At 41.8% G+C, this 26,993-nt stretch overlaps 1 protein-coding gene across 2 annotated transcripts in view; it reads right to left on the reverse strand.

The window, feature by feature from the left end:
• Positions 1-26,993, reverse strand: part of PTPRJ (protein tyrosine phosphatase receptor type J) — a 74,286-nt gene that overhangs the window by 21,239 nt on the left and 26,054 nt on the right. For both annotated transcript variants that reach the window (XM_064425277.1, XM_064425278.1), the window contains exons 2-6: positions 6,253-6,271; positions 5,026-5,172; positions 4,007-4,276; positions 3,136-3,408; positions 248-517 (exon numbers count right to left, since the gene is read on the reverse strand). In XM_064425277.1, the coding sequence (XP_064281347.1) occupies positions 248-517; positions 3,136-3,408; positions 4,007-4,276; positions 5,026-5,172; positions 6,253-6,271 (979 nt within the window). The remainder of the gene's footprint in view (positions 1-247; positions 518-3,135; positions 3,409-4,006; positions 4,277-5,025; positions 5,173-6,252; positions 6,272-26,993) is intronic.

Genomic DNA, 26,993 nt, shown 5'->3' on the forward strand with positions numbered 1-26,993 from the left:
GGTCTTTGGTTTAGTTGTTGTGGAGGATTTTTTGGTTTATGTTGGGAGATTAGAGGGAGTTTGGTGTTTAATAAGCAAATAAATGAATCAAGGCTATGTTTCTCATATACATGAACCACTCATTTTTAGCATCTGGCCCAGGTAAGGATCCTATTAAATTACAACCTCAGGCAGGTGGGCAGAGTCCTGTCCTGCACAGCAAAGTACAGACCAGCAGCAACAGGGATGAAAAAAACTTGTGACTTACTTGTATACAGGGGTATGGGAATTCCTTCTCCTTCTGTCTTATTATCAGCTGCTACAGCAAATACTGTGAAGTTGTACAGCGTCCCAGGGTTTAACTCAGTAATTTCTGCTCTGGTTTCATTGGATGTCAGGTTCACAGTACTGTTTGTACCATTTACAAACTCTATCCTGTATGTGTAGGTGTCAGAAGCACTGTCATTCACCACCCATTTTAAGGTGACATTAGTCACATCAATGGATTCTGCCTCAAGATCAAGAACTGGGCTGGGCCCTGTGAAAGGCAAGAGAACAACCTGTCAGCCTGCAAGAAAAGGTGCTCATAGACATGGACACAAAAACACAGCCACACCAGGGCTTCACTGGGCAGCTAAAAGAGAACCGAAGAAAAATCATTCTGAGGGGCAATCATCTCCCTTTGACACCCCAAAACATAAGCACAGGCCATTACAGTGATTGAACTCCTAAGGCTTCCCTTGGGAATCCAGAGGTGGGCAGGAAAGCCATAGAGTGGAATGGAATATTTACTTAGAAGAGACCTACAACTACCCTCATCCAAGTACCTGAGCCACCTTATGCCTCACCAAAAGTTAAAGGTTATTACTGAGCATATTGTCCAAGTGTCTCAAACACAGAAGGGCTTGGCACTGACCATCCCTTTAGGAAGCTTATTGCAGTGTTTGAATCCTCTGTTACTGAAGAAATGCTTCCTAATGTCAAGCCTAAACCTCCCCTGAGGCAGCTTTGAACTACTCCCACTCATCATATCCCTGGACACCAGAGAATAGAGATCAGCCTCTCCCTCTGCATCTTCCCTTGTCAGGAAGCTGAGGAGAACAATGAAGCCACACCTCAGCCTCCTTTTATCCCAACTAGATAAGCTCAAAGCCCTTAGCTGCTTCTTACAGGACAGGCACTCCAGCCCTTGCACCACCTTTCTTGCCCTCCTCTATAGGCATTCAGGAACCTTCACATCCTTCTTCCATTGTGGGGCCCAGAACTGCACCCAGTACAAATTCAACTCCTGCATCCATACCTTTGATAAATATGTTGAGCAGCCCTAGGATTGAGCCCTAAGGACAGCACTGGTGGCTGCTCACCATCCAGACACAGCCCCACTCACTGGAACCCTGGGAGCCCTACCCTGCAGCCAGCTCTGCACCCAGCACACCATGAACCCCCTCATCCCACAGCTGGACAACTTGTCCAGAAGGATGCTGTGGACAGTACTAAAAATCCCACTAAAATGAAGAAAAACTACATTCACCACCTTCCCTTCCACACCAGGTGGGTGACCTTACCATAAAAAGATTGAATTAATTAAATGGGACTTTCCCTTTGTGACTCATGTTGATGGCACCCGATGACTGCATTGTTGTCAAATACCTTTTAACAGTATTCAGTACAATCTCCTCCATAATTTTGCCAGGAACTGAGCAGGCCTGCAGTCTAGCAGGCCTGCAGGTTCCTGAATCTTTCCTCCCACCCTATTATTCCTGGTAAATAGGAATAATAGTGGCTGGCAGAGACCTCCCCGGGCTCCCAAGGCCTTTGGTAGCTGATGGAGAAGGGTCCTGTGTAACACCAGTGAGATCCTTCTGCACACAGGGATGAATCCCAACAGGCCCCATGGACTTGTGAACATTCAGCTGATACAGGTGGTCCCTCACAGCTCCAGTGGCCACAAGGGGAAAGCCACTGTCCCAGCTCTCATGGGCGTCCAGCTCTGGGGATCAGGCACACCAAGGTTTATCAGCGTCACCAAAAACTGACACATTGAATGCTTTTTCTTCATCCCTATTAGGCAGGTGACCATCTTCAACAAGGATCAATCCAATGTTTTCTTTAGACCTCCCCTTGCTATCAATGTACTTCAAAAAGCCTTTTTTGTTATCTGAAACAGCACTGGCCAGTTTCAACCGTAATTGGGCTCTGGCCCTTGGTGTCTTCCTCATGCATAGACAAACCACAGCTCTGTAATCCCCCTGAGAGGCCTGACCTCACTTTCAGAGCTCATGCAATTTCTTCATGCTTTGGAGCTCCACAAGGAGTTCCCTGTTCACCAAAGCTGGATTTCTGCCCCAATTGCTTGACTTCTGACATAGTGAAACTGCCTGTTCCTGTGCTTCTAAAAGGCAGCTTTAAACACTGAACAGCACACGTGGATTCCTAAGCCCTGAAAAGCAAATTCCCAGGGTAGGCTGCTAAGTAGTGGTCTGAACAGCTTAAACTTTCCTGGACTCCAGGAGAGCAACTCTGCTGTCTCTTTTCATTCATTACACTGTAAATTTGAAACTTAGTCACTTAATGATTGCCATAGCCAAGTCAGACACCTACTATGTCCCATGAGTCTGACTCTATTAAAAAAAACCAACTCTAGGTGGCTCACTATTTGTGATAAGAAATTATCTCCTATATGAAGAGATATGAGGACAAAGATGGAGAGAAAGGGTGGATTATGTTTGCCTGGATTTTCTTTTTAAAACCAAGGGTGTATTTCTTCCACACCTAAAGACCCCACTGCTTATTAGACATTCTAGACTAGGCTCCAGCAATAAGATATCAGATCTAGAGACACAACAACACTACATTTTAGCCCTCAAGCAGTCAGGAAGAGCTTTGAGCTCTCCACCATTTCCTTACTTGTACAGCGGCCTGTGGACCTTCCTTCTCCTCCTGTCCCATTATCAGCTGCTAAGCAGATGCTGTGAATCAAGGCTATATGAACCATGCATTTTTAGCAGGTAAGGCTCCTATTAAAGGCTCCTATTATTACCTGGTCCAGGTAAGGCTCCTATTAAATTACAACCTCAGGCAGGTGGGCAGAGTCCTGTCCTGCACAGCAAAGCACAGACCAGCAGCAATAGGGATGCAAAAAAACTTGTGACTTACTTGTATACAGGGGTATGGGACTTCCATCTCCTTCTGTCACATTATCAGCTGCAACAGCAAATACTGTGAAGCTGTATGGTGTCCCAGGGATTAACCCAGTAATTTCTGCTCTGGTTTCATTGGATGTCAGGTTCTCCACAGTACTATTTGTACCATTTACAACCTCTATCCTGTACGTGTAGGTGTCAGAAGCGCTGTCATTCACCACCCACTTTAAGGTGACAGAAGTTGCACCAATGGATTCTGCCTTGAGATCAAGAACTGGGCTGGGCCCTGTGAAAGGCAAAGCAACAACTTGTTAACCTGCAACAACAGCGGCTCACAGACATGGAAACAAGAAACACAGCCACACCAGGCCTTCATTTCCCTCACACCACTCACGGGCCAGAGTGCAGGAGCACCCCAACATCATCACCAGGCATTCCTGGAGGCTGTTGCACCACTGGGCAGCTAAGGGAGGACTGAAGACAAGCCATTCTGAGTGGCATTTACCTCCCTTTGACACTCCAAAGGAGAAGCTTTGGTCATCATTGAAGCAGAACTCCCAGGGAATCCAGAAAGATGGACAGGAAAGGGATGGGTCTGGTTGGCAATGCAGGCAATTTCAGTTTGGTTTATTGGTTGGTCTTTGGTTTAGTTGTTGTGGAGGATTTTTTGGTTTATGTTGGGAGATTAGAGGGAGTTTGGTGTTTAATAAGCAAATAAATGAATCAAGGCTATGTTTCTCATATACATGAACCACTCATTTTTAGCATCTGGCCCAGGTAAGAATTCTATTAAATTACAACCTCAGGCAGGTAGGCAGAGTCCTGTCCTGCACAGCAAAGCACAGACCACCAGCAACAGGGATGCAAAAAAACTTGTGACTTACTTGTATACAGGGGTATGGTCTCTCCTTCTATCTCATTATCAGCTGCTACAGCAAATACTGTGAAGTTGTATGGTGTCCCAGGGTTTAATTCAGTAATTTCTGCTCTGGTTTCATTGGATGTCTCAATCTTCTCAGGTGTATCACTTGTACCATTTACAACCTCTATCCTGTACGTGTAGGTGTCAGAAGCACTGTCATTCACCACCCATTTTAAGGTGACATTAGTCACACCAATGGATTCTGCTGTGAGGTTATAAATCACGCTGGATCCTATGAAAAGAGAAAAAAAAAAAAGTTAGAAGAATATTTGCTGACCAACAAGTACATACAGCACTCTCCTCCCTGCCATATCCACTCTCTGTTAAACAAAAATCAGCCTGGGAAAACAATCATGCCAGCTTTCTCTACTGCAAGACTCACTTGCAAGCTCTGTTATCTACTCCAGCTCCTCAAACTTCCCTTCACCTCAAGCAGTAAAGCTGTCTAGGTGCAGCAGTGATTTCTGTGCTGCCTCAGCTGTGAGCTTTATGCAGTGTGCTGACAAGGACTGGGACACACAACATGCTGTCATTTTTTTTCCTAAACTGGATATCCCAAATAGAGGAGCCTTTCTAGTAGCAAGATTCACACACCTGTCCTGTACATTTGTGACACAGAATGTTCTCTGCTAGGCAGAGGAGAGCTGCTGTACCCCATCACTTATGCATTTTACATCTCTGTATCACAGTGAGTTGAACTAACCTGTAACCTAAAAAGCCATAACAAGCAGGGAAGGGACTCTGAGTCTAGCATGGATAAAACTATTCCAAGGCCATGCTGCAATCACAGCATGGAACTGCACTCCCAGTCAGGTGTGCAGATGCATTTCTTGGCCTCATACTCTTCTGCAGCAAAGCAGCTGGATTCATGCCCTTGCAATGCTGAACTAGTGCAGTCATGATATAGAAGTGCAAAACAGCCCAAAGACTCCCATCTCAGTCACATTCCAAACCACAAACGTGTTACAGTGCTTAGATCACCTCTTGTCTCATCAGCTAGTGATGCAGCCCCGACCATTCTTCCACCTGCAGAGGTTCTGTTCCCACTTGCAGAGTTTACTGATAAATCATCATTATTACTGGTTGCTGGTTCTGCAGTTGCATTTTTTGAGCTGCAATCCTCAGTGCCTGAAAGAACACAAAACTCTGTCTTTACAATACCCCTGAACTTCCCATTTGCAGAAGTACAGCCAGTTACAGATATCATGCACAGACCCTCAGCCACTTCTGTTTTCCCAGTTCTACAGAAACCTCAGTGCACATTTCCTGGTTTTACCACTTTTTTCTGGTTTTACCTCTTAACTTCTGTGAGATTATTTGAACTAGATTCAAGTGACTGCCACATTATTTCAGCCATCCACTGACTCTACACATGGTTTGGATGAAAGCTATTACGACTTCTCTTTTCAGTACAGTTTTGTTTGAAAGCAGTTAAAACAACTTGCAGGCACACTCCATGTGTGTGTTTTCTTAATGTATTATCAGAAATTTTGTTTAACCTGGCATAGCAATTTTGTCTCTCCCTCCAAGCATATTCCCCTCTTCCCCTCTCATATTTCCACAATGTTCCCACCAGTAAGGGAGATGGCTCTATATCTAGAGCCAAAAATATTACATAAATTTTAGAGACCAAAGCATAGAGCGTTGATTCAGACCCTAAAATTTAAAGACTAACTCATTTAAATCTGATGTTCAGTATTAAGGTAGAACTTATTTGCACACTCTTGCAGAAATTTCTGCCACATGAAAACATGTCACCTTGGCCAGTACAGCATTTCTAAACTGATTTTCACTTCAGAAATTATTTAAAGGCATCACTTTGTGTGTCTTTTGTTTATGGGGTTTGTTTGGTTTTTATTGCCTTTAAGTGTATTTTCCCATCTTTCTAAGCACATTATACCTGCACTTGATTTTACCAGAACTCTCTACAAACTGAAAAGGCAAAGGGATTCAAATACAGATTTATATTTTTAAATATCCCTAAATGCATTGTAGGTATTACAGTCACTAAAATAACTGAATATATATTTTTAACTGCTGTTTCTAAAAATTCTCTCTAGGAAGCTTTTTTTATTAAAATACTTTGCTGATACTGCTTCATCTTTCTTAAAACCAACTAAGATAAGGAGAGTTATATTAAAAACAAACAAACAAACAAAAAAAAAACCAAAAAAACCCCAAACCACCAAGCAACAGAATGATACTTACAAGCAACTGTACATCTGACCTGGAAAACAAAAACAAATAATAGAAATTAAAACTACTGGAAGCTCAAATAAAATAAGGAGTGAGTGGTTTAATTAACACAAGGGAGGAAGAAATCTGTTTTTAAAACTCCAGATTTTTCAATCTGCAAAAGACATACATTAAATTCTACTGACATAAAAATAACACCAAAAAATACACCAAACTAGTAAGAAAAAAAACTAAGTATGCTGGTAAAATGTTATTTTCCACATCCTGAAAAGAAGTAGTTTATTTTGTCACCAAAAAAAAAAGTTCGAATAACAAAAGATGGTTATTTTGCACATATAAATTTATAAACCAAACCTATAAGATCTTAGTTAAAACACACTTTAGTTAGTATCCTTAACACTGTCCCACAAAAAATGCCAGATGCCAATTAGGTCTTCCTTATTAATAAGAATATTCCTTTCATTCTTGTGCTGTATAAACCTTCTTATTACTTCTCTCAAAAGAGTGTTTTGCATTTTCTGAAGCAAACACAGGGTAGTCAAAGTTCAAAACAGTTGATACATGCTCTGAAATCCAGTTTCCACATGTGCACACATCCTGAACATATCAGCAGTTGCCATTTAACTGCAGCCTGAAACTCCTTGGCTGGTAATACTGACAAACACAGCAGAATTTTGCTTTGAGAATGATTTTTAGCCTTCAAACTTTGTACTGTACTTCCAAATAGCCATTTCCTTTCCGGTTGGAATGAGAATTGCCCCATAAATTGTCATATTAACATCCCTCCAGGTGGCACCAAAAAATGCTGCTTCAAGGAGTGAAATAAAAGACTAAGGTCTGCAAGAAGCAGTCTTGTCTAAAGCACTTAGAACTTTTGTTTTCTCTACCCCCATCCAATTTCTTAGCCATTTGTACAATTCCATGAGCTAACTCATATTAAGCAGCTATCTCACCAGACCCTGATGCAATGCTGGAATCCCAAATCACTCACTCCCCCAGCTGTCATGCTGCTGGCACCACAAGGAGCTCCAGCAGCCGTAGCTCCTTGCGCCAGTCACGGGTCCAAGCAGACACACCCTCAAAAAGCAGTCAGGAAATACCAATAAATCTTATTCCTGTGATGGTCTCAGTGCCACAGCAAGAACAGTTTGGGCACTCCTCCTAGGCAAAAAGAACTTGTAAGCATGACAGATCTAATGTCTGGTCTTGTCTAGCACAGCCCTACGGACAATGTGGCACACAACAGACATGACATAGGATGCAGATGTCCTACATACAAGTGTGAGGCTCCTCCTCAACCTGAGCTTTTGAGAGCTCAGCCAAACTGCAAGGCTATTCAGGAAGTGAGGAAATATTTGCCTGCACCCAGGTCAAGAGTACTTCTGCATTCCTTCATGAAGTGTCTGAGGAAGAAGGGCTCAAGAAGGAAACAGCCACTCTGAAGGCAGGAAGACACTACCGTGCAGCGTCCAGAGCAGAAGAGCTAAGCTGTGTGGAAACAGCTGCTGAATAGTAAGAGGTGAGATCCCCTGAAATGCAGGGCAATATACAAGCAAAGCCAAAAGGATGTTATGTTCATTAAGAAAGGGAACTCACAAGAAGAACACAATCAACAAGAAATGCCACAGGACTAAACTACAGCAATTTCTGCAGCCCTACAGACAAAGAATCAAGAGCCTGACATCATTCACAACCCATCATCCTTCAGTTACTTTCCCTTCTGTAGAACTGCTTGAAAATGAACTTCCTCATCTTCTTCTTCTTCACAAAATATGAGTTTAGGGGCATAACATCCTTCGTGAGCAACAGGAACAATTATATGATTGCAAAACAGGCATGTCACTAGCAAACACTCTGAACCCCTCCTTTTTATCATCCCATTTCTTCCCTGCCAGCTCAAACAAGGAACAAGATGCCTGTTTTATGGGCATCTGATCTAATGGCAAATAATGACCAAGCTGCTTTAAATTTGGTTGTACTGTCACATGTGGACAGTGGGCATCCTTTTATTAAGGATGCTCAAACAACCTCAAAAAGTAAAGATACACTAAAATTCCTGTCATGTAATTAATTAACTCCACCCCATCATTCTACTTGCCTATCACACCCTGGCAATACTCCCTCAAAATACCCTTCTGACTTTCCAGAATCCTATATTCAAAAATATCTCATCCCACTGGCAGCAGGCAGGCGTCCTTCTGAAATCCAAAACTACACAAAACAAATGATCCCATTCCCAAGCATCAGCGTGCCTGACTCAGTCATTCCATGTTGTACTTTTCAACATCAGCCATGAACCAAACTGTTCTCCAACCTGATGTTATTACTTAGAATTTACACAAAGCATTTGTTTATGATTTCAGAGGATATTTGCACTGAACACCTGATTCTCCTTGTGTTTACATTTAATACATTATGAGCCCTGCCATCTCTGCTTTTCTTTTCCAGTGACACAAATCCCTATTTTTCATATATACAGTTGGGTAATTTTTTAAACTTTTGTGGAACTTTGGGTAGGGGTGGAACATCCTTAACCAAGAAAAGACAGCAAAATGCCAAATACTGACCGTTTCAGCTGAAAAAGAGGAGAGAAATGTAGACACAAACCAATCACTGTCATCAGCTACGGCAAAGGAATTTTTTCATGTGTCACACAGCCATGCTTAGGGCCCAGTCAAAGGCTGTAGGTTCCAGAGGAGCTGAGGAATTAATTTGAACTTGCACAAGGTCTGTCCTGTGCTCTCTATGTGAGCAGTTTACAACTGACCAGGAGCTGGTGGTGTGTGATACAAGCTGAATTCAGCTCTATCCTCCTCAGGTGTACACTGCGTTGCTTAACTGAGGAATCAGTATTAGTCTCACAAGTAATCTCATCCAGGAAGAATTAAGACATGGTAGAGGAAAACTTCTTAAAAAATAGTGGGTGACTGAGAAGACCAAATCCCACTGATATCTGATTACTCAGAGTAAGATATTTCTGGGAGCAGGATTTAAAACACGCCAACTCTACACATACACTGGGAGAGCCACAGGGAAGACAGCAGTGCAAGACTGCAGCTCAGCTTGGTTCAGCTGCCAAACTGTGACTTCTAATGAAGTTGGGGTTCCTGCTCTGAAGAAAACCCTTGTAGACAGCAGCCAAACTACCTGCTCCAGTTTTCAAAACAAACAGCATAGTTTGGTTCACGTAAATATAAGATCAAAGGCTGGCTAAACAGTCAAAATGAGCAGAGCAAAAAAACCTTAGCCAAAAAACCCCTTAACCACAAATCCTTTCCAAGAACACCACTTGAGGTTACTGCTTACTGTCTCTGCTGTGCTCAGCACTGTGTGCCTTGTGACTCAGATGCAAAAAGCCAGGGAGTCAATTGCACCCCTCTCAAAGCTGATCTTCCAAACGTGTACCTTCGGATCTTATAGTCTCCACCCACCCATCCTCCCAGGATTGGAGTTCCATGAAAATACCACCAAGCTATCACAGTGGTCTCCAAACTGCTTCTCAACAGCCTTTCACCAAAGCAGCAGCATAATTAAGATCACTGCCCCACCAGCAGCACCCCTGATCTCCCACCATTTTTCCCCCTCTATGTCCAGCTATGGTTACTTGTCCCACATGAATAACTGTGGGCTTTGGGACAAGCCACCACACAGCACCACCACGATGGCTTTATGACTCCAGGCTTGGCTTTGCTGATGCTGTCAGCCACCACCACTCAGCCAACAAACATTAACCAGCAAAGACACACTAAATTGGCCACTTACACCTCTCTCACCTCTGATACCTCCTACTTAGCATGGACTTATTCAGGAAATATTCCCACAGAAATCTTTTACTCAAGGTCACACAAAGTAAGTGAAAATCAAACTCAGGAAGCCCCACAGTAATGGACTGCCCAAGTATTGCATCCACAGACTGATTCCAATACTTGCTGATTTGCCAGGATTTTTAAGGCATGGCCTTCAATTCCATCTGGGGACATCTTTCCACTTGCCTGAGAGTGTAAAGTCTAAATTAGCAGAGAGTGACACCTTTCTGCTGGAGACTGTTATCCTGCAGGAAGACAAGGTGGGTTTTGGAAAGATGAAATGTTTCTGCCTCTTGAAACCCATCTCAGGGCTGTTCCATCTCATTCATTTCCATATTATTTCCAAATTAATGAAGTTTTTAAGCTTGCAGCACTGGGCAAGATGAATGAGTTCAACTGAATTGGGGCGCAGAACTATGTGCTTAAATGTGTATGAACCTAGTTAAGTAACATGCCTTATCTGGACAATGTGTGGGTTCTGGGGTGGAAAAAATATCATACTGAAAAATGAGTCAAAATATACTTGGGTAACATAATAGCCCTATTTTCCGATTTTTTTATAAAATGACATAAATCTTCAACTGCAAAGCATTTCCCTGCATTTAAGCAGAAAATTTCAAGTGCAAGTCATGGCACTACTGCAAAACACAGCATCATCCAGGCTGGAAGAGATCTTCAAGATCATCCAGTAAACTGCCAACACCGCACCACCACAATCAGCCCTGCACCACACACCCAAATGCCACATCCAAACACCTCTCGCACACTTCCAGACAGCCTTTAATTTATACAAAGGATATGCCAAGCCAAGAAAAACAGGTGTTATTTCCAACAAGGAAAAAGACGATGTGGATAAAGCCTGTGTGCTGAAGGAGGGCAAACATAACAGTTCAGTTACCAATTCCAGTGATGTTTGTGGATACTCAGCCCTCCTCTGTGAGGTCCATACTACTTGAAGGAGGAAATAATCAACAGGAGGCAAGTCAGAAGCTAACATTTAATAATGTGACCTAGTTTCATTGAAGATTGATTATTTTCTGAATTCAGTGCTAGAATTTGGGGTTGGTTATAATTTTTTCCCCATTTCTAGTGTATATTTATTCTGCTAAACTCACTTTAACTGCAGTCCACAACGGTTCTGTGTTTTTGTTATTTTTTCATTCACTTCAGATTATCTCACTAATATGATGCATTCACTTCCAATGAAAAATGGAAAATATGCTGTGGCAAGGGTCAATTCCACCTGTTTTCCCTCTGGTATTTTATGCAGGTACTCACAGCCCATACACAATACACCACTTTACAGAATGTTTGCTCTAAGTGGGTTTATGCTAGAGAAAAAAAACTCTAATTTTAGAAACAGCACTAAGTTTTTACAAGATGTTTGGAGTCTTCTTTTAACCCTGAACAGGCAGCTCTGCTAATGAGCCTGCACAGGACCAGATGGAGACACAGAACTCGGAAGAAAGAAATGTGAAGTGGTGTTTGTTATGAACTGGGTGGGGCTGGACCCTCCTAGGCCACCCTGCTGTATTTGAGAGCTGTGCAGAATCCTGGAACAGCCACACACAACTGTGCACAGGCTATTTTCAGCTGTTATGCAGTTATGTGAAAGAGGAAAGACTATTTCCACTTTGCATGTATTTATATTTTGCCCCTGACATTTCTAAATTCTGACTTCCCTGAAGCAAGCCTTTTTGCAAAGAGAGGCCAAATGTAATCTTTTTTCCACTGGTTTTTATGAAAACATATGAGGACATTCTAATTTGTGCAGCACCACCAATGAACTGAAAGTGCTGTGGAAGACAAAGCCTAGTAAGAAAAATATATTTTTGGTGTCTCATCTTGGTTGTGATGACACATACTGGAGCAAGCTCTTTTTTCCTTGATTTTCTGCAAGTTTTACCTGTATCTGCTTTTCAGATGGCTAGCCTAGGAGCAATGAGTTTTCTGGGCAACATATCCAAAATAAAGAGAAAAATACAGACACCAAAACCCAAACATAACTGCATTGCAACTGATAGCTCTCTCACCACTGACCCCAGAGAACACCATTGGATTTAATTTCAATGACTAACAGTTTAAAATGTTTTGTTTAAGACGTTTCCATGCAGGCCAGTAACAGTTCTGTTTCACCCAGACCTCCAGGTCCTGATTAATTGCAGGCATTAAGTGCTGCAGACCACCTCATAGTCTAGTAGGATCATTCCTCCAACTGAGGAAACCACAAAACTTCAGCCAAAAGAAAGGCTGAAAAGTTTCAACAAGCTTTAATAATTCACATAACCCAGGAAGTTGCACATGTAATTCGGAGACCATCCTGCTGAAGGAGGTTATAAAGAGAACAGTGTGCTTATTTGACAATGGCAAGGAGTAATACTTGAAACAACTATTTACTACACCCCAAACTGTTATCCTACTCAAGTTCCATGTCATACCATGCTGACTTCACCCAAGGCAGAGTTAATTTCCTCCACAGTGCTGGTTTGGGGCTATTTTGGATGGGGTACTTGGGTGCTAGCTGGGGTTAAAGCACGACATTTAACTGACATGGATGGAACTGGAGATGGACGCGCAAGAACAGTGCTTGAATTGAAAAAACCTCCTCTTCTAAAGAGGAACTTCCAGTTAACACTGCCAGTTGTTTCATTTTTTAAACTGAGGAAGCGTCAACCTTTATTTTATGTGAACAAGCCACATTCCTGCATACCGCTCAAGAGCACTATTTTTTCACTCTGACTCATTACTCAGGCACACCCTGGAAGAAGCAGGATACAATGAAAAAATGGAGGGGAAAAAAAAATACCCGGGTGGCAATGACACAACACTCAGTGTCACCAAGTCAGCAGGGCTGGCCACCCAGGCACCACGGAAAACTCTCACCAGAGCCAGCAGCTGCCTGGCCCCTGCAGCACAGTCACAAAAAGGAGCATTTCCTGACAGAGCCCCAGTTCAGATCTGCTGAGCTGAGTGCAGTCAGGACTCTCAAGTTTCTCTTATCACAACGATATTTCACTATGCTGTGCCAGACACTTTGGACTCTGCGCAGTCTTTGCTCAGGGAAGTGTTAAAAAATACTTTACAAGGAAAATAACACTGTGTTGGATTTGGTTTGAGAGGTTTTCCAAGTAAAACTAGTTGCAAAGGGATTTTAAAACTTACACTACAGCTCAAAGACAACATCAAGAAAGATTATTCATACTGACAAAAGGACCAAATTTTTCATCCATGACACCCTGTCTGGTGGCAGGAGAACCATGGCCTGTGAAAGCCTTCAAGCTCGCTCACACAGAGCTCAAAACTGTCTTGTTTACACAGAAAATCCTTTTTGCGGGGGGCAGTATTGATGTTGGTACATTAATGCTTTGCTCTTTCCTGCCTTAATTCTACACTTTTCTTAATACAGTCTATCTTTCTGTCCTTATCAGGGTCCTGAAAACTTCCTAATCTAAAAATCTATGAGTTGTGCAGCTGGGAGAAACCAGCCTGTGACCACTGCCCAACACAGACTTCTCAGGCTAACCTTCAACTCCTCCTTCACGCTCTGTTGCTGTTTATTACCACTCATTTATGCTCCTTCAGTACATTCAGTTCTAATTCCGTGTGAAATGCTCCACTAGAACCCAAATATATTTTCTGTATGGCACTGCCCTTGCCCTGTAGCTGGGTAAATCTATCCGTAGGGAGGGAGGAAAGCAATCCTCCCTCCCCAACCCCGAACAGCAGCTTTGGAGCAGTCATGCAGTGTGAGACCACTAGAGGCCCCAGTAAAACCACCTAACTTCAGCCCAAGTGACGAACAGCAGAGAAATACGCTGAATTCCCATAAAAGTTGACATTCTGGAAAGCACAAGGCTAAAGATGACCACTTTAAGAGTGTAAAATATAGATGCAGATGTCAGCACTGTCTTGTGCTGATAGTGGGAGATAATGACACCAGGCCAACCTGCCTTGGGCAGGCTCAGTGCATCTTCAAACACCATAAACCTGTCACAAGGAAAGTAATTCCATGCAATAAACTACTGGCTGGACCTTAGACTTTCTTCACAGTGCTTATTTACAACGTATCACATCTTCGCCTGCACTGGTTGACACTGAATCTACATTTTTTGATGGGACCTAAAAGCAAAGTAGCTTGACTTCCTCAAAACAAATGCAAATTGCCTTACAGCAAAAAATGTGATGTGAAACCTTTTCCAGCTCCAAAATAAGCCACAGATCTGGCTCATCTACAGGGATCAGATTATCACTAACACAAACAATTTGATTAAACCATGTTTTCCCATATGTTGTTTTCACACACAGCACTATGGGGCTGCAGGGATACTCTTGGGGTTTGCCTGCTATCGTCAGCCCATTTAATGCTTTAATGAATTTAAACTGTAGCAAAAGACAAATGGACTGCAAGCGTTCAAAACATGTAGTAGTACTTCTGGAAGGGAACAAAAGATCTCATTGTACAGCTCCCCTAAGTTCATCTGGGGCTCTGGTAGAGTCTCTCTTTTCCTCCTCTTTGAACAGAAGCTGAATAGAAGCAGGAATGAGAATTGGCTCTGCCATTACCCCATTGCCAGACTCGTCTCTGTGAATACATTGAGGCTGCATGAGAAGTTATTCACTGACAACAACATGGGCTCTCTCTCATTTACCAGTCAATAGACACGTCTCTCAAAGGTCAACTTCATGGCCATCTGGGAGGACTGGCTGTGGTGGAAAAAGGCTGGATGGTGCAGGGTCAGAACCAGAGATCAGACCGACACTGCAGCCTGAACAGCTGCAAACTTTTTATTCCAGAAAAATAATACCCATGGCTTCTCCCTCCTTCCAAGACACACTGAGTTCCTGCTGATCTGTGTATTTGGCATAGCTCTGATACAGATCCAACAGCCAGTAGCTCATTTCAAACTCTTATTTGAAGAGGAAGATGTTTATGTTATTTATTAGTTTGGAAACATGCTTATTTCAAATACATTGCACATTATATCGCTGTGCAGTGTTTGCTTAGCCTTGTGTATTACTTAGAAAAAGAAACCAAACCAAATCTAGAAAGCTTTCAAAACTAAGAGTCAATTTTCCCAACATGTTGCGCATTCTTTGCTTAGAGCAACAGTACCACTGATGTGGCTTCCTATAGCTTCTGCTATCTCCATAGACTTACAGATTTTCTTCTACCTACACTACAACCCAGAATACAAAAGCATATCTCTTTCTATTGCATAGTCTTGGCAGACAAATCCAAACTTTTTATAAAAGATTACTTTAAAAAAAACCTCTTAAAATTGCAATTAAGTGCAAGACAAACAAGACAAAAGACAAAATTCATTAAATTTACCCCAACTTGTTTTACCACTAAATGAAGTCCCACAATCAGTGAGTTTAATGATGAAGCAAATTGTTTCAGTCAGGAATTTCCCCTCCATCTGAGGATGGTTCTTGTAAATTTTAAACACACAAGACTAAAAAAAAAAATAAATCTCTATACAAGTTCTGTTTCTGATGACACACCCATGTATATTTTATACAGGCAACCTCCTGTTTCACAGACTGCCTTGCGAAAATACATTAAATACACTTTGAAGGGGTGCACTATTATGAATAATTGTGTCACACAATTATATCCTGACAGTGTTGCCCTAATAGAGAACCAGAAAGGGGCAGCAACAAGTGCAGCACAATCCTCCAAGCAGTTTGGCAGATTCTCCCTTTGTCAAAGTCTGTAGTACCAACTATTGCCTCAACTACAGCCAAGAAAAAAAAGGTAGATATTAAAAAGTACTAATACTGGTCAGGCACTGACTCTGCAGAAGACACTGGGGGCAGGGGAGGGCTTCATCAGTACTCCTCTTTTTCCGACCTATGCTATTAACCCCTTCAGTCTAATTATTTTTTCAAGCATGTCAGGTACACTTAGAAATACAAATGGAGGGATGTCCCTGAGGTATCAATGTATTTCAAGCTCTCTTAATTTGTCTATACGAAATGGCAGAGTGAAAGATGAGCAGCAGGTACTATAATCAATCACAACACCTCATCCTTCCTCTTCAGTTTTGCTGCTCTTTAACAACACATTAACACTTCCTTCAATTTATTATTCTTTGACTCAAACTGAACGTCATAGGAGTAGATTTGATTTGATTTCACCCAGATTATATGTTCAGTGTCTTTGAAACAGTAGATGTGTTCTCTTTAGCTACTCTGCCCTCAACAGACCACAAACATGGAAAGAGAAAAAAATACCACTGCTTCTCTAAAAGGTTTCTAACCTTGAGCTAAACTATACAAACAGTTTCCTTGCACCACTGCAAAATGCCTGGGAAACCCTGAAGGATAAGAACTTCAGACAGACACATTTCTTTCTGGCCTGGTGTTTGGTGTTTAATTTTTTATACTTTGCAATAGCTAAAGCATAACAACTCTATCATATTCAGGGAGGAAACAAGGACATACCCAAAGCCAGCTAGCTAGAGCACATTCACTGCTATTATTTATTTAAAAAAAAAAAAAAAAAAAAAAACAACCAAAAAACCAGAAATTTTAAAAAAAATTAAAAAAAAAAAAGAAAACAACACCAAACCAATGTCTCCTCAAAAAAACCCAAAAAAACCAAACCCAAAAAACCCCAACAAAAAACAAAACAAAGAAACCCCACCAACCCCAAATCAAACAAACAAAAAATCCACAAACCAGTAAGACCATGCAAGTGCTCGAGTATTGTACTGAAACACACCTAGTTCACAAACAGAACTTTGAATTATCTGCTAAAAACATGCTTCTCAAGTTTCTCATCTGTGTGTTTAAGGCTGACAAGTATCAAGCTCTGAAGAGAGCTTGACACATAAACGTGTCTGTGTTTGGAGCAAGAGCTTTGGGGAAGGTTAGGTGGGAAACCCTCCAGTTCCCTGTGATGCATTTTCATGATGCACACATGGGACAAAGCTTCCTCTTCACAATCAAATACTAAAGCCACATTAAACCAGCTCTAAAACAAAGATGAAACTAAGTCCTCCATGCCTTGCGTCCTGTTTTATGTGCATGCCACAGAAGGCTAAGTCATTTACTGTCTTTGCTCATCTGATAGCCAGAGTTCCCTCAGATTGGGGGGACAACATACATATTTGTAACTATCTATAAACTGCTGTTTGCCAACAGCAAGAATTGTAAAGCAGCAATATAAAACACAAACCTTAATTGCTCTGCACCACATTGGTGGGATTTTGATGTGATCTGTAATCTTAGCACAATAAAAAAATTACACATGAACTCTGGGTGCTGAGTTCCAAAGCCTTGTATCAGATGACACAAATGACCTTTGTTACCCACGTGCAGGTAGAGGAGAAAGATAAGAGTGAAGAGGAAGTTAATTGCATTCCAGCTGCTGAAACCTCTTATCTTGGTACCTTTTAATTGATGTGGTTTTGCTTCCACATCACCTTCCCTGAACTGCTCTTCTAGTGGCCTCAGGCTCTTTCCTCCCCACCTTCCACCAAGGGTTAAAGGGAGAATGATTCACAAGGTGGATTCCTCTGCACCCCTCCTGTCTCTAACAGAGATAGTCAAAATGTCACAGAGTTATATAATGCTGCCAGAAACGTGACTACCTGAAGAACAGGTTTGAATATAGAATGTAAAACATTTATAAGAATGATTACATACCAGAACAAAGTAGTGCATCCTTCACAGGCCACAGCAGCCCCTCCCATCTCTAGGAGATACTGCTTGCTTTATTCCTCCTTACACTTCAACTGCACAAAACAAACTAACAAGGAAAAGCAATTGGAACAATTGGCCTTATAGGTGAGAGCTGACACCCATAAAGTGAGAGTTTGATCCACACCCCCAGAGGGTTTAATCCCTGGCAGCACCTCCACCCTGTGTTTCAGCAGCAGTGAGCAGGAATCCTGCAGACACTACTAGGAAGAGTTTCATCAAGAGGGAAGACTCAGCTAAGACGACACATACAAATGAGACCGAGGGCATGCCAAGCCAAGTCAGACTAAAGACCACTGTTCACTGCACCCAGACTGCCCCTGCAAAGCTGAAACACTTTTCAAAGGACTGAGGAACACATTAGCTTGAATACACTAGCACACACAAAGCCCCAGTTTAGAAAGATGCCTGATCCACCACCTGACTCAAGCTATGAAAATGAAAATATACCCACAGACTTTTTTTTCTGTCATGTATTGGGACACATGAGCCTCCAGATGCCAAAAGGCAAGAAGGCAGATGTCTAGACAACCCCTAAGGGCTGAACATCTCTATTAAGACATTTTCTCCTTTTCTTTCCTAGTGATACACCCAGTCTGCATGACCCAGAACCTTTTAAAATCCACTGTTACAGCTCTTTCTCCCCTGCCATACAGTGATTTTTACATCTGTGCTGCCTCTAACAGCAACTGCACATTGTGAGGTCTGTGTTCAGAGCCCACTTTAAATGCAGACTAAGTTTTAGAGCCCAGTCCCTGTTCTGCCTCCCAAAGACACTTAGCAAAGCACATTCCTTACAAGTAAGCCAAACAAACAGAAAAATGTTTAGATAACTAAGGGGTTTCCTTCTTGTTTGAAAATAGAGGCGTGACCAGCAAGTGTGAGCTCCTGCAGTGTCACCCAGGGGGTTCAGATGCAGGCAGCCAAAAAGATGAGCTCTGATCACACAGGACATTGTTGCATGTTAGAGGGAAGACACAGAATCGCTCATGTCTCAAGATCATGGGTTAAAAAACAAACCAAAACAACACTGTGAACTAAAACACACAAAAACAAAATCCGCAACCAACTAGAATGATTTGTCAGGGATAGCTCTAAATCAGTGATATGTTTCTAGAAACATTTCAAGAATAAAGCCTTCTACAAGAAGCAAAAAAGAGTTTGTAACTGCCAAAGGAAAAAAAATTGCACTGAATTGTACTTCAAACAAGCATGGTTCACTATTGACTCCAAGAACATGAAGTTACCTACTTTCATTCATTCAAATACTACTACTCTGGTGCCAGGAATGCAGCATCAGCAGAGACAACCCAAGCACTGAAGAAACCAAAAGAATTACCTTTTACTGACAGAGGTCAGCCCAGGGGTAATCCTGCACTGAAAGGAGCAAGTACTACAATAAGAGACAATAATTAAACAGGAAATTCTCTGGTAATGTCTGTGAATTTTTTGATCCAACAGTTATCACTGGATATTTGCTAGCCAACTTCCTAAAAACTTATGTTACTTGATATGACTTAACAGAATTTAACATTCATATTTAAATGAAAGAAAACTAATTGCAGTTATGGTATTTTTAATTCAAAGCATTCATATTGCAGGTTAACCCAAAACAGTTTCATCTGAATTACATCCTTTATACCTGACATTTGAACTGCCCACACTGCAGACTGGGGAGTGGAAAAATTCAAGAAGGGAATAGAACATTACTCTTTGTATTCTTTATCCTGATTTAACTATAATTGCATCCTGAAAGATATTTCCAGTTTTCCTAATGACCCTCTTATCCCATTTCAACATATACTGTATGAAGATCCTCCATTCCCAAATATTACCACAGTAACATTTTAAGCTCTTACACTGTTCTTTCACATACCCCTCCAGTACCACAGGAAAACTTCACGTATCTATCAATTCTTATCCCCTATAATATGCAACCCCTGAAGTTTTCAATTAATTTCATTAGTATAAATTTTATTGCAATTCCATCAACAGAGCACAGAGTGTATTTATAGCAGATACCAGAAGAGCTGAGTGTAAATGGTGGCTCTGTCACCCCAGAAACAGTATCTGCATAGCTACACAACCCAAAATAGACCCAAAACATCATCTTCCAACAGAGCTGATCTGAAGAAAAAAACCCTTTCCAGTAAAGCACCAGAGCTTCCTCCTTTATTTCAAACACTAATCAGACACCCAAGACACAGAACAGCTTGGAATAAGAAGCTTAAAATGTGTAATAGTTCCCTCTCTTATTATATAGAGTTTATGTTGCCATGTAGATACCTTGCCTGTGTTACCATATGAGCCAGTTCCTTCTACTGCAGTACCAGAGCTGTTGCTGCAAAGCTCTCTTTTAAATTTACAGGTTTATAAAAAAACCCTAAAAGAAACCCAAGTAAAATAAAAGCCTTTTTCTCCTGACTGCAGGAGTCAGGTTTGCTTATCGGCTGAACTGGATCCACCGTGCTCACAACAGCCCAAAGCCTATGTAACAATAAAGAAACAGGCCTAGCAAATTTTAATATTGCTGCTTCTGGACGGAAAGGGCTTTTTTTTTTTTCCCTTTGCTCAATCATTTATTCATTAAAAAACAGAATTTCTGGGAAGACTAAACTATTCATGACTATGGGCTGAATTTACAGAAGGGTTCACTCAAGGACAACCCCCTGCGACTCGCACTGAAACCGAGGCAGGAGATGGAGAGGAACTGCTTCCATTCTGGCAAAAACGTTCAGATGCTGAGCAGGGGTGACAAAAGCTGAGGCAACAAAGGGCCACAACCAGCCAGAATATGGTGACCAAGAGCCCCACGGTCCCAGCACTCAGCTGGCACACAGCAGATCCACGCTGCCATCTCCTCACTGCCTGGGCACAGAGGGAAGGGCAAACGGGAACGGGGCAACAGCTCCAGGGGCCGCCAGCCCAGCTCAGAGCTGCCCTCACCCTGTGCCCAGTTGTCCTTAATTACCGCCAGCTTGGAACACATTCCTGCCGGGACAGACCCGAGGTCAGGCCCTAATGAAGAAAAAAAGCTTCAACAAAACAAATACAGGGATGTGCCACTGGGAAAAACATGGGCTGCCCCTTTTCTCCCACTGTCTTTCCATCAACTCCTTCCCCTGGGGCTCTTGGGTTTAAACACAAACCACACAAGCAAAAAAGAAGCCCAAGGTAAACCACTCTAACATGAGGTCACACCAAACAGTAAAATTACCCTAAACTACCTAAATTGTGGGCTTGTGTTGCTGTAAGACTCCCCCCTATTCCCAGCCTCCACACCCCCATCCCCACTATCTAGTGGAATTACCACAATTTTTCCCTTTGAAAATGCTTTTTTGGGAGAGAAAGTTATTTCCCCATATCTATGCCACCAAATGCAAAAATAAAGATGGAGATTTTTTGTTTTCTTTTTGTGTTGTGCTAAAAAAGAAAATCTGGCCACTACAGAACTGCATGCACTTCAGTGAGGGTGAATCTGGGACACATTCATATTTTATTAGCACCTAGAAGCCAACAGCTCTGGGAGCAGAAAATCCTGTAAAAACAATAAATAAACACTCAAAAGAAGCGAAGGGGAAAGGCATTTGTTTGTATACCAGGGTGGGGTAGCAGCAGAGTCCTAAAGACATAAATTATTCTTTTTCCTTTCTGTTTAGCTTTCTGCCTAATCCTTCTAAATAGCAGTAATTTGGGGAACAGCATCAAATTCCTCTCTCAGAGGCCAGTCTGTACATACCCTTTATTCAAATGCAGTTAGAGCACAATGGGAAAAATGATATTCATTACTTTCTGCTGCTCAGGGTGAGACTAAATCTACTCAACAAGCCTGTATGGAGACACCTAAAACACATCTACCAAAATTAAAAGCTTGGGGAAGAAGGGATCTGAAACAATCCCAGCTTTGTTGATAGGCAAAAATAGTAGGAAGTTAGATCCAAAAGTCATTAAATTATAAGCAGGACAAAGGTATGAAGTGGCAGCAGTGAATCCACAATGCAACGCTCAGACTCACATCATGTATGCACAGCAAGGCAAGATTCTCCTGCCTGGGGTATTTTGGGAATCTGTGTTCTAACACATACTGTAATTGCAGCATTCCAGCCTCCTGAATTAGGCCCAAATAGCTCCTTTTATTATGGTACCTTCACTGAAGAAAAAATACTGTGTTGCAGGCACAGTTTCTTACCTAGAAAGTGGCCATTCATACACAAAACTGCTCTTTCAGTACCCACACAGCTTTCATGAGGCATTATACCCAATTAAGTCCCAGCAGGGCTGCCTCTTAGTGATTTCCCAGGAGACTGGATGCTTCCAGCTCTATGGCTTTGGACACAACTTGCTGTCAGCTGGAAGTGCTGCCCCATTTACCTGTCATGCATCTTCATGATCAAGCTGAAAATTTAGCTCCACCCCACCTGATGATAATAAATTAATAAAAGGTAAATAATTAAATATAAAAGAGAGGCTAGCTGCTGAGGTCAAACTGAGTTTTGCATTTCTCCCATAAAGCAGCTTCTGTGAACTGCTTTTCCCACCTGCAGCTCTGACACCTGGCCAGGCTGGCAGGACCCTCTTCCCAGTCCTGAGTGGGAGCAGCAGCAGCCACTTGGCACAGGAGATCAGGCAGAGGAAAGCCTCCACCCTGCGGCACAGCTTTTTCAATCACCACTCAGCCTCAAGACTTCTAAAAACAAGATCAAGACAATGAAAGATCTCAGTGATATGAAGGCAGCCAAATTTGCCTTTTTTTTTTTTTTATGTGCACACAAATGAATCAAAAGTTCCTGTCCGATAATGTCTTCCAGCACACAACTCCCAGCCAGTGGCACATGCCAGGCTGGGGTGGAGAGCTCCAGGCATTCACGGCTCTAACTGGAAGAACACCCAGTGCCTGGCAGTATCAAGAGTTTTATTTCCTAATTTCCACTTTCAATACAGTTGGTGCAGAAAGAAGTGTGTGTGTAAAAATGTTTTATATCTATATATTTGTTATTTATGTATGAAAAAATATTTGTATAGTTTAATAAAAAGAAAAACCAGTATTTTAGATAACTTTTCTGTTATTGGTTCTGGACTGAAGTTCTGACAAGCAGCAAACCTCTGTTTTTTGCAGGATCTCTTGCTTCTCCTTATGCCAGAGAGTTGCTTTAAAATAATGGGGGAAGAAAAAAAAGTAACTTTTAGTATTTTTCCCCAATTCTAATGCCCACCAGCAAGAGCAAGGCTTTAAATATATAAATAGCCTGGCAAGCACATAGTATACATCACACACCATCTCAGGGCCACTGTCTAAAAGAAAACTATTAATATTCAAAATGGGATGTGGAGAAGGTGATAAGGGTTGCACTCAACATATTTCTGTATCTACTTTTGAAGAACACCGAGTACCCCACACAAAAATGTTGTACCAGGTGCTCTCCACCTGCCCCCATTTTATTTTCCATGGGCAGCTCTCCCAGCCACATTGGTATTTGGCTTCTGAAACCATGACAGCTTTTAATCAAGAACAGTGGCTAAGAGAAGACATGCTCTGGGGTTTGGAGGGGTGAGGTTTCCCTCCAAAAGCCAGAGTTTCAGGATGTTAAGGCAGGAAGATGCAGAGGGGTTCACCCCAACACAAGAGGGACGTGGCTGCCCCAGCCTCCAGCTTGCTTGAGGTTTCCAGAGCAATTGCACCAGCAGGAGCTGCAGTGTTCCCTCATGCAATTGGACATTTGACACCCAGAAGGTCCCACATTGCCAAATACAAAATAATGCTAATTTCCAAGCAGTGCACACTATTTCTACAGAGTACATTTTCCCTGGTTATAGGAAGTTGCCGAGAAGTAAGATCTCAGGAAGCTGAGAAGAGGAACCAGGTCTTTGAGGGACTAACAAGAACCAGAAGAGCTGCAATAGGATTGCTAAAAAGAAAAAGTAGATCCCTTACAGGCAGGATTAAATCTTGCACTTCAGTTATAAAGCCAATCCTGCGTTCAGGGGAGGTGGAGAACTAACATGGAATCTCTCTCCATAGCTGAATTTGAAGTTTCTTTGTTCTGCCAGAGCTATCTACCTTTCCCAGGCACTTGTCCCTCTTGTTGCACAGTTCAAGTGAGGGGTGAGCACAGCCTCCATGCCCCCCATGAAAGCAGCTCACATTTGGCTTGAGTGAATAACAGGAAAAGAGAAGGGGGCTCCCCGAGAAGCCGAGGCTTCACTCACTCTGCCGAAGCTGGAAACTCCAACCTCAGCCTGGCTGTTCTGTGTCTGCCAAAAACCTTTGAAGTGAATTCTTTGAAGTTGGCCAGAAGCTGCTCTGAACTGGGGAGAGCGACGAGGAGGGTGGATGGGGGCCGGCCAGGGGCTTTGATTCCCACACAGAGGAGCCCAAGTCAAGCTTGGATTCAGCAGATAAAAAGGGCATTTTTTAAAAAAGTCACCATTCATTTTACAGGTAAAAGCAGATGTAAATCCTAACTTATATTCACAAGATGACCCGTGGGCCAAACTGCAAGTCTCAACAAGTGCTACAAGATACGGAAGTGTGCACGTATTTCAGCCTCACACTGCTGCAAACATCACCCCTTAAAAAACACCTCTATGATAGGACTGGACGAGGAACCAAAGCCCTTCACTGTGTGTACTTCTGCAGAAATGACTGAAAATTCCCTTAAAGCTCTCTGCAGCATTTCTGCTACATGGACAAAAGGAGCTCTTAAAGCAAATTTGAGTTTCTCAGGGGCAACCAAGAGTGGGAACCATGTAAAACTGGCATTTTCTGGAATCCTTCTGCAAAGGGCATCTATGATCCCTATTTTCAGTACTTAACATAGTATCACACAGACTATAATTCCAAGGGTTACATCTTTGGAGAGTAGCAATAAGAAGTGGCTTAAAGTAACAGCCTGCCTTAAAGCAACCCTGATCCACTGGGACCTGGCAATACATTATCCCTCTGAGCAAGGAGCAAAGGAGCATGATAATAAAATAAAAAACCAGCTGAATATATTACACACTAGAAACATTTCATCCCCCTTATGAGGCCTGAGGACCAAAGGAATGGAGGCAGTAAGTGCAGCGCTGAATACAGGCAGGCAGTTTTTCAGCAAACTGATGAATGGGAATTGGTGAAGTTTCTGTTGCACAGAGTAAGGAACGAGGCAGAGCAGGCAGCCAGTATTTGGCCCACAAAACTATGAAAATGTTAGACATGATTTGATCATGCAAAAAAGTGCAAAAGTTCAAACGGAACCAGTTGCACACAGAAGACTGCACCAAGAATAAAATGACTGAAATTCTGGGGCCCTGGGTTTAGTCATACTCAAGAATTGCTTCTGTTTTCCCTTTCCCAAAAGCTGTATATTCTTCAATACAATTACTTTCCCTTATAATTTAGAATTTATTGTAGAAGTGTTTTCCATTCAGTCCCTGACCAGCTGCATGTAACAACCAAGAGGAGAGATGAAGACTTTCGTTTCACAAGTTCTCTTGCTGCATTTTACAACGATTTCTCACAGACCTTTTCACAAGCCAGTATTTCAAATTATCTTGGTAAGGAAAAGGAACTTGTCAACGCTATTTCCTTTTTATTTGCTCTGCTAATTTCATGGCTTTTTGCAACAGACTAAATCAAATTACTTTCAATTTTGAAATCTAAAAATGCTTTGCAGCCTGAGTTTAAGACATGAAGATTTAGAGTACACATATTATTTGAAACACAACACAGCAAATCTCATAGTGAAAGGAAAACACTTCCCTATAATAAAAAAGATGCAGGATTTATTGTACAGCCCTGAGTATAAAAGTTTTTAAGGCTGCAAAAATTGGTGCAACAGTTTCTACATCATTGCATCTCAGCAACTAGTACATCAGATTTACAGAGCTCAAAGACAAGTTGCCGTTGTTACTCTATTCACTCTCACTGGGTTGTGGTTTTCTGTTTTGCTTTCCTTTTAATTAATTACTTCAGATCTTCAATTTGAAATCACTTAACAGTTCTACTGGGCTGCTTTTAGGAACAGGCTCCTTGCCTACAGAACCATAACTTGTTAGAAATTACATGAAGAAATATTACAGTTCTAGTGCAGGAAGGAAAGATTACTCAAAATAAGCACAGCAGCAAATGTATTAAGCAGAAATATATTTAACTGGCCTGCTGGCCACAGCCACTTACTAAAGCCAGGAACATCCTTATGCAAAGTAGCTTCAGTTAACATGATGTTAAAAAACACCCAGTACTATTTTAAAAACTTTCAGTTTCAACAGTATTTAACCAGATAAAGTATTGTTCTTAGCACTAAGACAGTTTCCAGACGTAAGAATTCTTTCTCCTCAGGGACACCACAACACACAAATGAAAAGATTTTTGAACTAGACCCTGAGCTAAGCCCTCTCAAGTTGTGTATTTAGCATGTCATCAACACAATGAGCCAATAAATTGCTGCCCCTTCCTTCCATGATTTGTTTTTAAAGGCCTCATTGTATTTTATTTCAGTTTATTTAAGCAAGATTTCTATCGCTGCTGGTACAGAAACAGGCAAAACTTGTTATCTTTGCAAATACAAAAAAAGCCTCTGAAAAATACATCCATATATATTAATTGTTCTGACCTTACAACTTAACAACTTAAAACTTGTTTGTTCACTTTAATCAGAAACCACAAATCAATATTCCTTCATACCTTGACAAGTTATGGAAATGAACATCAGGAACAGCACTTTTAACATTTTCCCTTTTTTTTCCCCTGACAAGCTCCAAGATCAGCAAGAAAGCCAGGCAATACACCAGTTGTAAAGCTATTACTGAACTTGCAGCACTTCACTGAACATACATCCTTTAGGAAGACTTCCACACTCAAGAAGAAAACTTCACGCTAATGAAAAAGCTGAAGGCTAATTACTTCACATTGTGGAGATTTCCTGCAACCCCACAGACAATGAAGAACAGATCTGAGAGCAGCGTCTAAAGACTTTCTCAGATCAGCTGCTCAGGTTCTGATGTACACACGGGTGTCAGCAAGTACTGTCTTGACAGAGCTTCTCCTATTGCCTGCTTTCTGAAACACCCCAGACATTCAAAATAAAGACATGTGACTCATTTTCCCAACCAACTGCTTACAAGGATTATTGATTTCATGGGTCATTAGACACATTCCTGCTTTTTTCATTGTCTCTGCTGCAGAGTGGGGATGGGAGCTCAGCACTTTCAAAATAATTATGAATTTAAGAGCAGCAATGACAGAGGAGAGAGGGGAAA

Source organism: Passer domesticus, chromosome 6 (assembly GCF_036417665.1).
Source record: "Passer domesticus isolate bPasDom1 chromosome 6, bPasDom1.hap1, whole genome shotgun sequence".
In the NCBI taxonomy this organism is placed as follows: Eukaryota; Metazoa; Chordata; class Aves; order Passeriformes; family Passeridae; genus Passer; species Passer domesticus.